We start from the raw sequence: 12,786 nt of genomic DNA, 5'->3' as shown, positions 1-12,786 counted from the left end.
TTCGTCGAAATCGAAGTCTGAATGGGGGTTTCAAAGACGAAAACCCCTCCTTTAGGGCTCGAACGAGCAGACCGACGCTCATGGTGGCGCATTAGTGCTGAGAGGAGCACTTGGGAGTCGATTAAGCAATGAAAGAGGGGAAGGGGCTAGGGTTCGGCCGAGTGACCCAGTTTTTAGCCTTTTTAAAGGGCCAAATGCGACGACGTTTCAAGCACAGTTCAATGGCTCAAAAACGATGTCGTTTGGTAGAGCCCAGACCCGATCCGTTTAGCTGCCCTGATGACCTGCGCATTTTATAGCGAGGTCTATTTGCAAGACCGGTCCCTCCTCTTGCACCATGTTTCATTTGGCTTTCATTTGTATTTCTTTTTTATTAATTTAGCTATGTAGTTTACACTTATTTGCAAATGGATCCGCCCAAATGCATATTTTGGGATCGGTATATTGCCGTTCTAGTCCCTATGTGTTTGCGTGACGTTAAGTTTTAGTCCTTCTTCTAATTTCAAGAACTTATTTTATTTATTAATTGTCCTTTTAATTTTATTTTCGTTTCAATTGAGTTTCTTGTATTTATTATTTCCAATATTTTTCTTTCTCTCTTTGAAACCCTTTTATTTGTGGAATTTTGCTTCTTATTCACCATTTAATAGATTATCTTGGAGTATTTTGTTAAGTTTTGCATAGTTTTTGTTTGTTATTTATACTTCCATTTATATGTGTAAATATACCCATATATGTAATGTGTATATATCTAATTATTTATTTTCTTTTAAATTTGTTGTTTAAACCTTTTATTATACACATAGATGTGTATATATATATATATATACTTTATAATAAGGTTAATTTTATTTTACGCGTATTATTAATCACACATTATTCTACACCTATAGTCCCTCTTAAATATATGTATGTTCTCGCTTTTATTATATAATATCTCATAACACAGCTTTTAAATTATTATGATATACATATAGGTTTTAGTGATACCTATCTATATACATGTGTATATATTATTTAATTTATACGTTTTATACACGTAGCTTTCTCTCTCTATATATATATATATAAGTACATTCGTAAAACTATTATAGCTTATTATAAAATTTACTCAATCTTGTTTGTATTTCTATGTTTTATTTTTACAAATGGTTATTTTCAAAAGATTTTATTTATTTCGTAAATTTATTTTGTGTATTATGTCTTGTCATATATCTCCATTATTCTTTCGTATTGTATATATTTTAAATTATCGTATACTTTTGTCAACTTTTTAAATAAATTTGTGCTAAATTATTTTACATACAATTTAATTCAACTTTCATTTTCTAATATCTATTTCAATAGTTATATATATATTCCTAGTTTTTATTCAAACTTGTCAATTTATATAGCATGAGTTTATTAATCCTATACCACTTGACTTTTAAATTCCATTTTATTTTGCATATGCTCTATTGGTTGCTTTATATATATGTATATTCCTTGCATGGTATCCATCTTATTCTTGTTAATTATTATTCATACATGATCGAAATTAGGTCACAATTTTTAGATTAATTGCTTATTCTGCTATTCAATCAATACTCTTATTCATTAAGCATCGTATCACCATATGTGCCTTTACCTCATATCATCGTTTCACTTGATTTTTGAAAGGCGGTTCTCTAAAAACCCAAATTTTATGGTTAATTTCGTTTTATTTCAAATCGAATTAACATGTCTTCAACTAGCTCTATAATTATTCATTCAAAAATTTTTCAAAACGAAGACGAAGTTCGATATTTAGCAATTCGCGGAATCGTGCCCTAACGTGTTGGGTTGCAATTTTGCGTTTGCTTAAAATAATCGGGCTTCCCTTCAAAATTCCACTCATATCTTCTAAAAATCTTTTAAAACTAAGGCAATACTCGGTATTTGATAATTCGAGAATCATGCCCTATCGTGCTGGGTTGTGATTTCTCGTTTGTTCAAGACAATCGAATATTCCTTTATATTCACACTCATGTTTATTAAAAACACTTTAAAACGAAGACGATGTTCAATGTTTGGCGATTTGAGAATCGTGCCCTCCTGTGCTGGGTTTCGATTTTCCGTTGAACTAAACAGTTGAACATCCTTTTGTAATTTTCAAATTAAAAATTTTTGGATGTCAAAACAAGAAGATTTTTGGCAACCGACTCGGGTTATTTAAATGTTATTAAAACAGAACCACACTTCAAAAATATTTTTGATTTTAGACAAAAGGTCAGTATCTAATCGATTCGGTACCAAATTTGGGCGTAGTGAGGGTGCTAATCCTTCCTCATGCGTAACCGACTCCCGAACCCATCTTCTCAAAAGTTTGTAGACCAAAATCATTGTTTTAATAAACCAAAAATGTTTTATTAAACTAACCTCATTTTTAGGTGATCTGATCACACCAAAACAAAATATCGGTGGCGACTCCATGCATTTGTTTTTCAAAAGTCGATTTCCCCCCTTTTTTAAAAATTTAAAATTTTTAAATCGAGGGATGGTTTCGACAGCTTGGCGACTCCACTGGGGACTTGAGAGTCGAGCTATGAAAATCGATTATTTACTGTCCTTTTGTCAAAAACCGAAAATGTATTTTAAGAATCATGCATCTTTCGATTGCATTCGATTGTATGATTGTTTTGGTGCGGGTCTTGTATAATAGTACTGCATTTCATTGCATGACCACTGCGGTCACACTTTCTAAGTGGGAGTAAGAAACTACGCTTTCGTGAGGTTTTCACCTCCGCATGGGCTAGTGGATTGCTTCCGGGGTACATTCGTACCTATGATTTCGTGAGATTTTCATCTCCGCATGGTCATAGGGAAATGTATCCCCCCGAACCGAACTCGATCTATATGAGCCTATAATGGGTGAGGATTGAGGAATCTGCTGGTTCGGGTACCTCTTTTCCTAGATCTAAACCACATATAGTGAACCGTAGGAACGATCCTTGGGTGGAGCCGCGTCGAGCCTTAGTACTTACCTGTATATGCGTTATAATCACCGTTTGTGTACTTGCATGCTATCGCTATTATCTGATACTAACCGATGTTTTGTTCTGATTGTCTTTTTTACATGACATTATATACTAAAGGAGGCGTTAATCTACATTCAATTACTAAGTTAGAAAATTTGACATGGAGAATGAATTTCTTAGTAAAGTCGAGGATAATGCGGCCGTTCGTGCTTGGTCGGAAAAGCTACAATCTGAGAGAGGGGATAGCTTAGCAGAAGGGCATGTATCGGAGCTACGGGATTTCACTCGCGTCAATGTAGTACAGAATGAGCTGCAAGAGTTGAGAGACATTTGGGCTAGTTGGGATGAAAGGATCAAGCAGTTGTTTTACCAAAGTTATGGTGATATATCCTATCTGCTAGACATTAGAGTGGATAAGCATTTGTTCCGAGCCTCGGTGCAATTTTGGAATTCTGCATACAAGTGTTTCACCTTTGGAGAAGTGGATTTGGTACCTACTATAGAGGAATACACTACGCTGCTTAGGTGTCCAAAAATTCAGGTCCGAAAGACTTATGCCCGGGTTTTTAGTAGTCAGGCTTTCGTGAAGAAACTGATGAGCATTTCTGAGATGAGCGAGCCTTGGGTCACCGCCCGGATTCAGCAAAAAAGAGATAGCAAATGTGTCCCTTGGGAGAATTTGCAAGATTTGATCTTGACTCACCCAGACGAAAGAAAGAGGGTCGATATATTTGCCTTAAGCATCTACGGATTAGTGATCTTTCCTAAGGCTTTGAGGCACGTGGACAAGGCGGTCATTGACTTGTTTGATCACCTTGAGAAGGGAATCACTCCAGTACCGGCGATATTGGCAGAAACTTTCAGATCTTTGAGCTCATGTCGGAAGGCGGGCGAGGGGCGATTCATTGGATGTGCTCAACTATTGATGGTATGGTTTCATGGGCACTTGTAGAAGGTAGACAAGGTTTCTTACCGAGTCTTTTCCGAAGGTTATTCCCCTTTGAAGGAAGAAGCAGCCATACAGAGGAGAGAGGATATCTCGGAGGAGAAATGGATGGATATTCTTCAAAACCTCAAGGAGGGGGATATTGAATGGAGAGCCTATTGGATGGTCCTCGACGAGATCATGTACCGATGTGGTAACTTCGATTGGGTGCCATTGTTAGGAATCTGGGGAGCTACTGGGTATACTCCGTTGATAGCTTTGAGGCAATACAAGTCGAGGCAGTTTGTACCCACGACCTACAGACTTGCTCAGAATGAATTCTCGTTTAAAGGTGCTCACTATAAGAAGAAAGTTCGGGAATTATCAGATGCTTGGAAACAAACTGGCTGGATGAAGAGGTTAGCCATCGATTCTATGGTAACACCCGAGTACAGCGAGTGGTTTAAGAAGAGGATTAATGATAATATTCCTAGGCCAAGCTTGGAGAGTGCTCGACCTGTCGGAGAACAATTACAAATCGCCCCATCAGAATTAGAGATTATAAGACAAGATTTCGAGAAGAAAAGTTTGGAGCTTGGGAAGAAGATCGAACAATTGGAGGAAGAGAAGATGCACCTAAGGTTAGAGGCTGATGTCCAGAAGTCAGAGGCTGAGAAGTGGAAAAAAGGAAAGACTAAGGCTGAAGAAGATCTAGACAGTTTGAAAATGGACTACAAGAAGTTACGCCTATCTATGAGGACTGCGGGCTTAGGTAAGACTTCCGAACAATGGCGCCATGAAATTCGAGAAGAAAAGGCTAATACCAACCGGTGGGAAAGGAAATTCCAAGAAGCTCAGGCACGAAACGAAGATTTGGAGAAAAGTCTGTCGGAAAGCAGAAATGAGCGAGGGGAATTAAGGGCTAGAGTGTCAGAAGTCGAGAAGTCTCTGCGTCAATACCGAAACCGCAACACCGCGATGGAATTGAAGGCAAGCTTGAGCAAGATAGAAGAAATGAAAGGAAAAATTGAAGAGTTAGAGGCGTCGCTGTAAAACTATGAGATGAGGATCCAATTTTTCGAGGCAAACGAGGATCGTTAGAAGGAGCAACTTCACCATGCGCAAGACCAAGTTAGAAACAGAGATTACCTTATGGGGGAGGCCATAACTCAGATTCGGGAAGTAGCGGACTACTTGCAAACTTTAGCTGTCCAGGCGGACACACTGAGCGTGAAATATGAGTTAGTATCGGAGCGCGGACAAGAGCTGGCCTCATTGCTTAGAAAAATTAGGACTTTGAGCGCTAGAGCGAGATTTTATTTGTAACTCGACTTTATGTAAAAGATTTTATTTTCAAGTAAAATTTTCTAAGGGCAATTGAATCAAAAATTGATGCCTCCTTTGCATTCATGCATTTGCATTTGCATCATATCATTATGCATTAAAGGCCATAAGAGTTTTCTAATTAATTAATTAAAAATTATTTCAGTAACCTGGAAACGAACGAAAACCAACCAACCACACACCCCTACGGTACAAGGAAAAAATCAATGGATAAGAGACTTGAGAAATTGGAGTAGATGCAAAAAGAAATACAAGAACAAATACAGTCTCAGATGCAAGAGCAATTAGCCAAGATTCAGCGAGAGATGAAAGAGCAAATGATGGAGTCCTAGAGAGAAATGATGAGTCAATTATCCCAGCTGTTGTTGAAAGGAGCGGATAAGGGAAAGGGCCCTATGGATAAAGTTGAAGAAACTAACGAGGATCCTCAATACCCCCCTGGCTTCACTCCGACGCATGTATCGATAAAGTCCGAGATTAATTTACCGAAACCATCTGTCACGATCATGCCCCAGCAATACCAGGCTCTAATCTCGGGGATAATCCAGCTAATCCATTTGTCCCGGACCTTGATGACATGGCAGAAATGGAGAAAGGAAAAATAGATATGGCAAAACAACTCGATAATCGGTGCAAATGGCCTGAGGAAAAATTCAAAGCAATGGAAGCTACTGATTATTGTGGCGGGATCGACGCCAAGGACTTAAGCTTGGTCCCAGATCTGGTGCTCCCACCAAAATTTAAAACCCCGGAGTTCGAAAAGTATAACGGGACGAGCTGCCCTGAAGCTCATATTACGATGTTCTGTCGAAGGATGACAGGGTATGTTAACAATGATCAGCTGTTGATCCACTGTTTCCAGGACAGTTTGATCGGATCTGCGGCCAAGTGGTATAACCAGCTCAGCCGTGCCCAAATTGGTTCATGGAAGGACTTGGCTCAAGCTTTCATAAAACAATACGGTCACGTGACGGACATAGCACCTGACAGAATCACCCTACAAAACATGGAAAAGAAGCCGAGTGAAACCTTCAGACAATATGCACAACGGTGGAGGGAAATAGCGATGCAAGTCCAGCCACCCCTCTTGGAGAAGGAAACGACCATGCTATTTATTAACACTCTAAAGGCCCCATTCATTAACCACATGTTAGGAAGTGCTACTAAAAGCTTCTCGGACATAGTAATGTCCGGGGAGATGATAGAAAACGCGGTAAGATGTGGGAAGATTGAAGCAGGGGAAAATGCCAAGAGAACGGCTCCAAGAAGGAAAGAAAACGAGGTGAACAATGCGAGCGCATATTATAAGGGTTATTCCAAGCCGGTCACAGTAAACCAGCTGAGAGCAGTGACTACTAGCCATCAGGGCTCCGCAAGTCAAGATTCTAATCCAAGGCCTAACACCGAAAGAGTCCAGTTCACGCCAATCCCAATGACGTATAGGAAGCTTTACCAGAATCTGTTCGATGCGCATGTAGTGTCTCCCTTTTACCTAAAACCCATGCAACCTCCATTCCCAAAGTGGTATGATGCAAACTCGCAATACGAATACCATGCAGGAATTGCGGGGCACACAATTGAGAACTGCACGGCCCTCAAAAAATTAGTCGAAAGGTTCATAAAGATGGGCATTGTGAAGTTCGATGATCCCACAAAACCTAATGTGGTGGGAAATCCATTACCCAGTCATTCAGACAATGGGGTAAACGTGATAAGCGAAAGTAGAGGAAGGAGAACTAAGATGGACGTATCAGAGGTAAAGACCCCGTTGAGATAGGTTTGGAAGAAAATGGTGGAAGAAGGTTTACTTATACAAGGTTTAAAGGAGAAGCCTAAAGGAGGGAAATACTATTGTGAATTCCACGACGAGGAAGGGCATGAGATCCAAAAGTGCAATAAATTCAGGGCTCTGGTACAGAGATTGATAGAAAATAAAGAGATCGAATTCTTTGAGTACACCGAGGGCCCGAAGGGAGAAGATGTGTGCACGTCAGAGCAAGGGCCAACCAACAATGTCCGAGGGGTCAATCACCCGGTCGTAATTATATCCCGACCAAAAGTCAATGAAGTCGGAGTACCAATTGCGCCAAAGGTCATAATTCAAAAGCCCGTTGCTTTCCCTTATAAGGATAGCAAAAGGGTTCCTTGGAATTACGACTGCAATGTAACGATCCCGGGAGGGGAGAATCCAGTTGTCGCTTTGGAGAAAGGTCAAGACGAGGGTTTCTATACACGCAGCGGAAGGCGTTATACTCCGAACACAAAGGCAGAATCAGCTAAAGGAAAATTCGTGGTCATTGAACAAGAAAAGGAAAAGACGACCAGACCTGAATCACCCGTCAATGAGCCTGTAACTGAAAAAGAGGCTAAAGAATTCTTAAAATTCTTAAAACACAGTGAGTACAGCGTTGTGGAGCAATTGCACAAACAGCCAGCTCGTATATCCGTACTAGCCTTGCTCTTGAGTTCAGATACTCACCGAAGTGCATTAATGAAGGTTTTAAATGAAACATATGTTGCGGATGACATCTCTGTCAACAAACTCGATCGTCTGGTCAATAACATCAGCGCGGATAATTTTATTTTCTTTAATGATGATGAAATACCACCGGGAGGCATGGGATCTACAAAGGCCCTACACATTACCACTCGCTACAAAGGATACACATTGCCGGGGGTATTGATTGATAATGGATCGGCATTGAATGTCATGCCCTTGTCCACGCTAAATAGGCTGCCAGTTGATAGCTCTCACATGAAGACATGTCAAAACGTCGTGAGAACATTTGATGGTACGGAAAGGAGAGTGATGGGAAGAATCGAGATACCTCTCTTGATTGGCCCAAATACATACGAGGTGGACTTCTTAGTAATGGACATCAAGCCCTCATACAATTGCCTGTTAGGGAGACCGTGGATTTACTCGGCAGGGGCAGTACCGTCGTCCCTACACCAAAAGTTGAAGTTGGTAACTGAGGGTAGGTTGATAACGATAAACGCGGAGGAAGACATCATTGCATCTGTCACCGTGGCGCACCGCACGTGCGATGCATGCAGATGATGAGGCGATAGAATGTTCTTTTCGATCACTAGAATTTGTCAATGCTACATTCATCGTCGAAGGAAACAAGATCCCAGCACCTAGAATATCCAAAACCACAAGGATGGGCCTACGATTAACTGTTGGCAAAGGAGCTTTGCCAGGGAAAGGACTGGGAAGATGCCTCCAAGGAAGGATCGAGGTACCAGTGTTGAAGGAAAAACGAGACCGCTTTGGCTTAGGATTTAAGCTAGATGCGAAGCAAAAGAAGAAAGAGCTAGAGAAAAGGCAAGAGATGAGGAGAACGCGTTTGTATGGTGAGGAGGTCAAGTGGGAGCCGATGGTCTTCCCTCATTTATCCAAAACATTCGTCTCATGAGGGACTATTCACTCTAAAGGAAGATCGACAAGGAAAGAGCCCGCCGAAGAAATATTGAACAGTTCGAGCATTAACGCCATATCCGAGGGGAAAACTGAAGAAAATTTAGCTGAATTAGCCTTACATCCTCGAAGCGTTTTGAACAATTGGACCGTGGAGGAGATCCCCGTAACTTTTAGGGTTAACTCAGAGTAATGTTCAAAACAAGCTTATTGCTCTCAGCCTAGGGGCAATAAGAATCCTTTCATGAAATAGGCATATGTCCAAATATCGTTATTTCAATAAAAAATGTATTTTTGCGTATCATCTTGAGTGAATATTCTTTTATCCTTTCCAATTCATTCATAGTCATACCATACAAATAAAATATTCTTAGATTCATTGTTCTTTGGATTTCTTTCTTCATCTATAACAGGTCCCCAGATATCAATGATATGAGCGATATTGCCAATGACTCAGAGATTCCTTTCGAACAAGACTTGTGTATAGAGGACACGGAGGATTTTGAAGATGACCAAAATTGTGGCCTATCTCCTGATTTGTTAAGAATAGTAGAACAAGAGGAGAAACAAATCTTACCTCACAAAGAGTCGGTAGAAATTGTGAGCTAAGGAGAAGGAAAAGAGGTGAAAATTGGAGCTAGTATCGCTGCAGAAACAAAGCGAGGCCTCATCGAGTTACTCCGAGAATTCAAGGATGTCTTTGCCTGGTCATATAAAGACATGCCCGGATTGAATACCGATATCGTGGTGCATCGACTCCCTATAAAGGAAGAATGCAAGCCAGTTCAACAGAAACTCCGAAGGATGAGACCCGATGTTTTGTTGAAAATAAAAGAAGAGGTCAAGAAGCAGTTCGACGCCGGTTTCTTACAAGTGGTCAAGTACTCAGAATGGGTGGCCAATATAGTCCCAGTTCCTAAGAAAGATGGGAAGGTACGGATGTGCGTAGATTATAGGGATCTAAACAAAGCCAGCCCAAAAGATAACTTTCCGTTGCCTCACATTGATACATTAGTGGATAACACGGCGGGTTACTCACTTTTCTCGTTTATGGACGGCTTCTCGGGATACAACCAAATAAAGATGCATCCGGAAGACATGGAAAAGACTACATTCGTAACCATGTGGAGAACATTTTGTTATAAAGTTATGCCATTTGGGCTAAAAAACTCGGGAGCAACATATCAGAGAGCCATGGTAACTTTATTCCATGATATGATGCACAAGGAGATCGAAGTTTACGTCGATGACATGATTGCAAAATCCAGAACAGAAAATGAGCATGTGCAGGTCCTGAGGAAACTATTCTTAAGGTTAAGGAAGTTCCAACTAAAACTCAACCCCGCAAAGTGTACCTTCGGAGCCCAGTTAGGAAAACTGTTGGGATTTGTGGTCAGTGAAAAAGGAATTGAGATCGACCTAGATAAAGTCAGGGCTATACAAGAATTACCTCCACCACGTACTCAAAAAGAAGTTCGAGGTTTCCTAGGAAGGCTGAATTACATCGCTCGGTTCATCTCACAACTGACAGAAAAATGTGATCCGATATTTCATCTCCTTAGGAAGCATAATCCAGGTGTTTGGGATGAGGAGTGCCAGAGAACTTTTAACAAGGTCAAGCATTACCTATCCAATGCCCCAGTACTGATGCCACCTTGTCCGGATAAACCACTGATATTGTACTTGACGGTGTTCGAGAATTCCATGGGATGTGTGCTAGGCCAACATGACGAGACTGGAAGAAAAAAAAGGCAATATACTATCTTAGCAAGAAATTCACTGAATGTGAAACGAGATATTCGCCGATCGAGAAGTTGTGTTGTGCTTTGATTTGGACAACCCGAAGACTGAGGCAATACATGTTGTACCACACAACTTGGCTCATCTCAAAACTGGACCCTTTGAAATACATGATGGAATCAAACGCTTTGAACGGAAGAATGGCTCGTTGGCAAATTTTGCTTTCCGAGTTTGACATAGTCTACGTGAACCAAAAGGCTGTAAAGGGGAGTGCAATAGCAGATTTTCTGGCCAGTAGAGCTTTAGAAGATTATGAATTATTGAGCTTTGACTTCCCGAATGAAGACCTGATGTACGTTGCAACCACGGAATAAGACTCTCAAGAAGGTCACCTGTGGAAATTGAATTTTGACGGAGCTTCAAATGCTGTGGGTAACGGAATCGGGGCAGTCTTGGTATCCCCAAACGGAGATCATTATCCTTTCACCAGCAAACTGGATTTTGATTACACAAACAATATGGCCGAATATGAAGCATGTATCATGGGAATTCGTGCAGCAATAGAACGTAAGATTAAAGTGCTAGAGGTATATGGGGATTCTGCATTAGTGATCAATCAGCTTAAAAGGGAATGAGAGACAAGAGACCCTAAGCTGATCAATTATCGAAGGCTGGTCCTTGAGTTAATCGAGGAGTTTGACGATATCACTTTCTGCTACCTTCCACGAGATGAAAACCAGATGGCTGATGCTTTGGCAACCTTAGCTTCTATGATCAAAGTGAACAAGCAAGAGGATATGAGGCCTATCCAAATGAGCATTTATGAGGCTCCGGCTCATTGCTGCAACATCAAAGAAGAAGAAGAGAAAGATGACCATCCTTGGTATCAGGATATTTTACGATATGTGAAGAGTCGTGAATACCCAGACCAAGCGACTGAGAATGACAAGAGGACACTAAGAAGGTTGGCCAGTGACTATGTCTTGGATGGAGAAATCCTATACAGGAGAAGGAAGGATCAGGTACTCTTAAGATGTGTAGACGCTATCGAGGCTAAGCAAATCCTGGAAGAGGTTCATGAGGGTGTCTGCGGAACACATGCTAATGGTTTCACCCTGGCCAGACAAATTATGAGGTTCGGATATTATTGGTCCACCATGGAAAGAGATTGCATCAACTATGCCAAGAAATGCCATAAATGCCAAATCTATGGAGATAAAATTCATGTACCTCCTTCACCCCTTCACGTCATGACTTCTCCATGGCCTTTCTCCATGTGGGGCATGGATGTCATTGGGCCAATCTCACCAAAGGCATCTAACAGATATCGTTTCATCTTTGTGGTTATAGATTACTTCACCAAATGGGTAGAGGCCACTTCTTACGCCAACGTCACAAAGTCGGCAGTCAGTAAGTTCTTGAAGAAAGAAATCATATGTCGATATGGGATACCTGAGCGAATCATATCGGACAATGCACTGAACTTAAACAATAGCACGATAGCAGAGGTCTGTAGCCAGTTCAAGATTAAACATCATAACTCGTCACCGTATCACCCAAAGATGAATGGTGCAGTAGAAGCGGCCAATAAAAATATAAAGAAAATCATAGGAAAAATGACTGAGACCTATAAAGATTGGCACGAGAAATTACCATTTGCCCTGTATGCCTACCGGACGTCAGTCAAAACATCTACCGGGGCAACACCATTCTCTTTAGTTTATGGAATGGAGGCGGTTCTACCTATTGAGGTCGAGATTCCCTCTCTACGTGTGCTTTCAGAACTAAAGTTAGATGAAGCAGAATGGATCCAGTCTCGATACGACCAGTTGAACTTGATTGAGGAAAAGAGGCTAAAGGCTATCCATCATGGTCAAATGTATCAAAAGAGAATGATGCAGGCTTACAATAAGAAGGTTCGTCCTAGAGAATTCCATGAAGGAGACCTCGTATTGAAAAAGATCCTTCCCATACAAAAAGACTTCAGAGGAAAATGGATGCCGAATTGGGAGGGACCTTATGTGGTAAAGAAGGCTTTCTCTGGAGGGGCTCTGATTTTGACCGAGATGGATGGTAAAAGCTTGCCTAATCCCGTGAATTCAGATTCGGTCAAGAGGTATTTTACCTAAAAAAAAAAACGGAGAGGCCAAGGCGAAAACCCGTAAAAGGGCGCTTTGAGACCAAAGGGGTTTTGAGTTGAAAACCCAGGAATGGGCGATTCAAATTTTGATCGAAGTTGGGGGCATGAAGTGGTCCTGTTTCCTCTGAATTGACAAGAAGGAGGGATGCCACATCTTGGGGCATCGACAAAATACTTTTGATCTTCTAACGCATACCGAGTTCAAAGGGTCCTCGAGAAA

At 40.9% G+C, this 12,786-nt stretch overlaps 2 protein-coding genes across 2 annotated transcripts; both read left to right on the top strand.

The window, feature by feature from the left end:
- Window positions 1-3,190: 3,190 nt before the first annotated feature.
- LOC108475016 (uncharacterized) lies at window positions 3,191-4,974 on the top strand. The gene is made up of 3 exons (XM_053026314.1): window positions 3,191-3,209; window positions 3,398-3,924; window positions 4,003-4,974. The coding sequence occupies exons 1-3, from the start codon at window positions 3,191-3,193 to the stop codon at window positions 4,972-4,974; spliced, it is 1,518 nt and encodes a 505-aa protein (XP_052882274.1).
- An 868-nt stretch (window positions 4,975-5,842) lies between these two features.
- LOC108475015 (uncharacterized) lies at window positions 5,843-12,555 on the top strand. The gene is given in 5 exon segments (XM_053026313.1): window positions 5,843-6,967; window positions 7,043-8,280; window positions 8,282-8,613; window positions 9,108-10,433; window positions 10,436-12,555. Coding segments are annotated over 5 exon segments (6,141 nt in total).
- The last annotated feature ends 231 nt before the right edge of the window (window positions 12,556-12,786 follow it).

Source organism: Gossypium arboreum, chromosome 3 (genome assembly GCF_025698485.1).
Source record: "Gossypium arboreum isolate Shixiya-1 chromosome 3, ASM2569848v2, whole genome shotgun sequence".
Lineage (NCBI taxonomy): Eukaryota > Viridiplantae > Streptophyta > Magnoliopsida > Malvales > Malvaceae > Gossypium > Gossypium arboreum.
The sequence above is the reverse complement of the archived record's forward strand: the minus strand, read 5'-3'. Positions and strand labels throughout refer to the sequence as shown.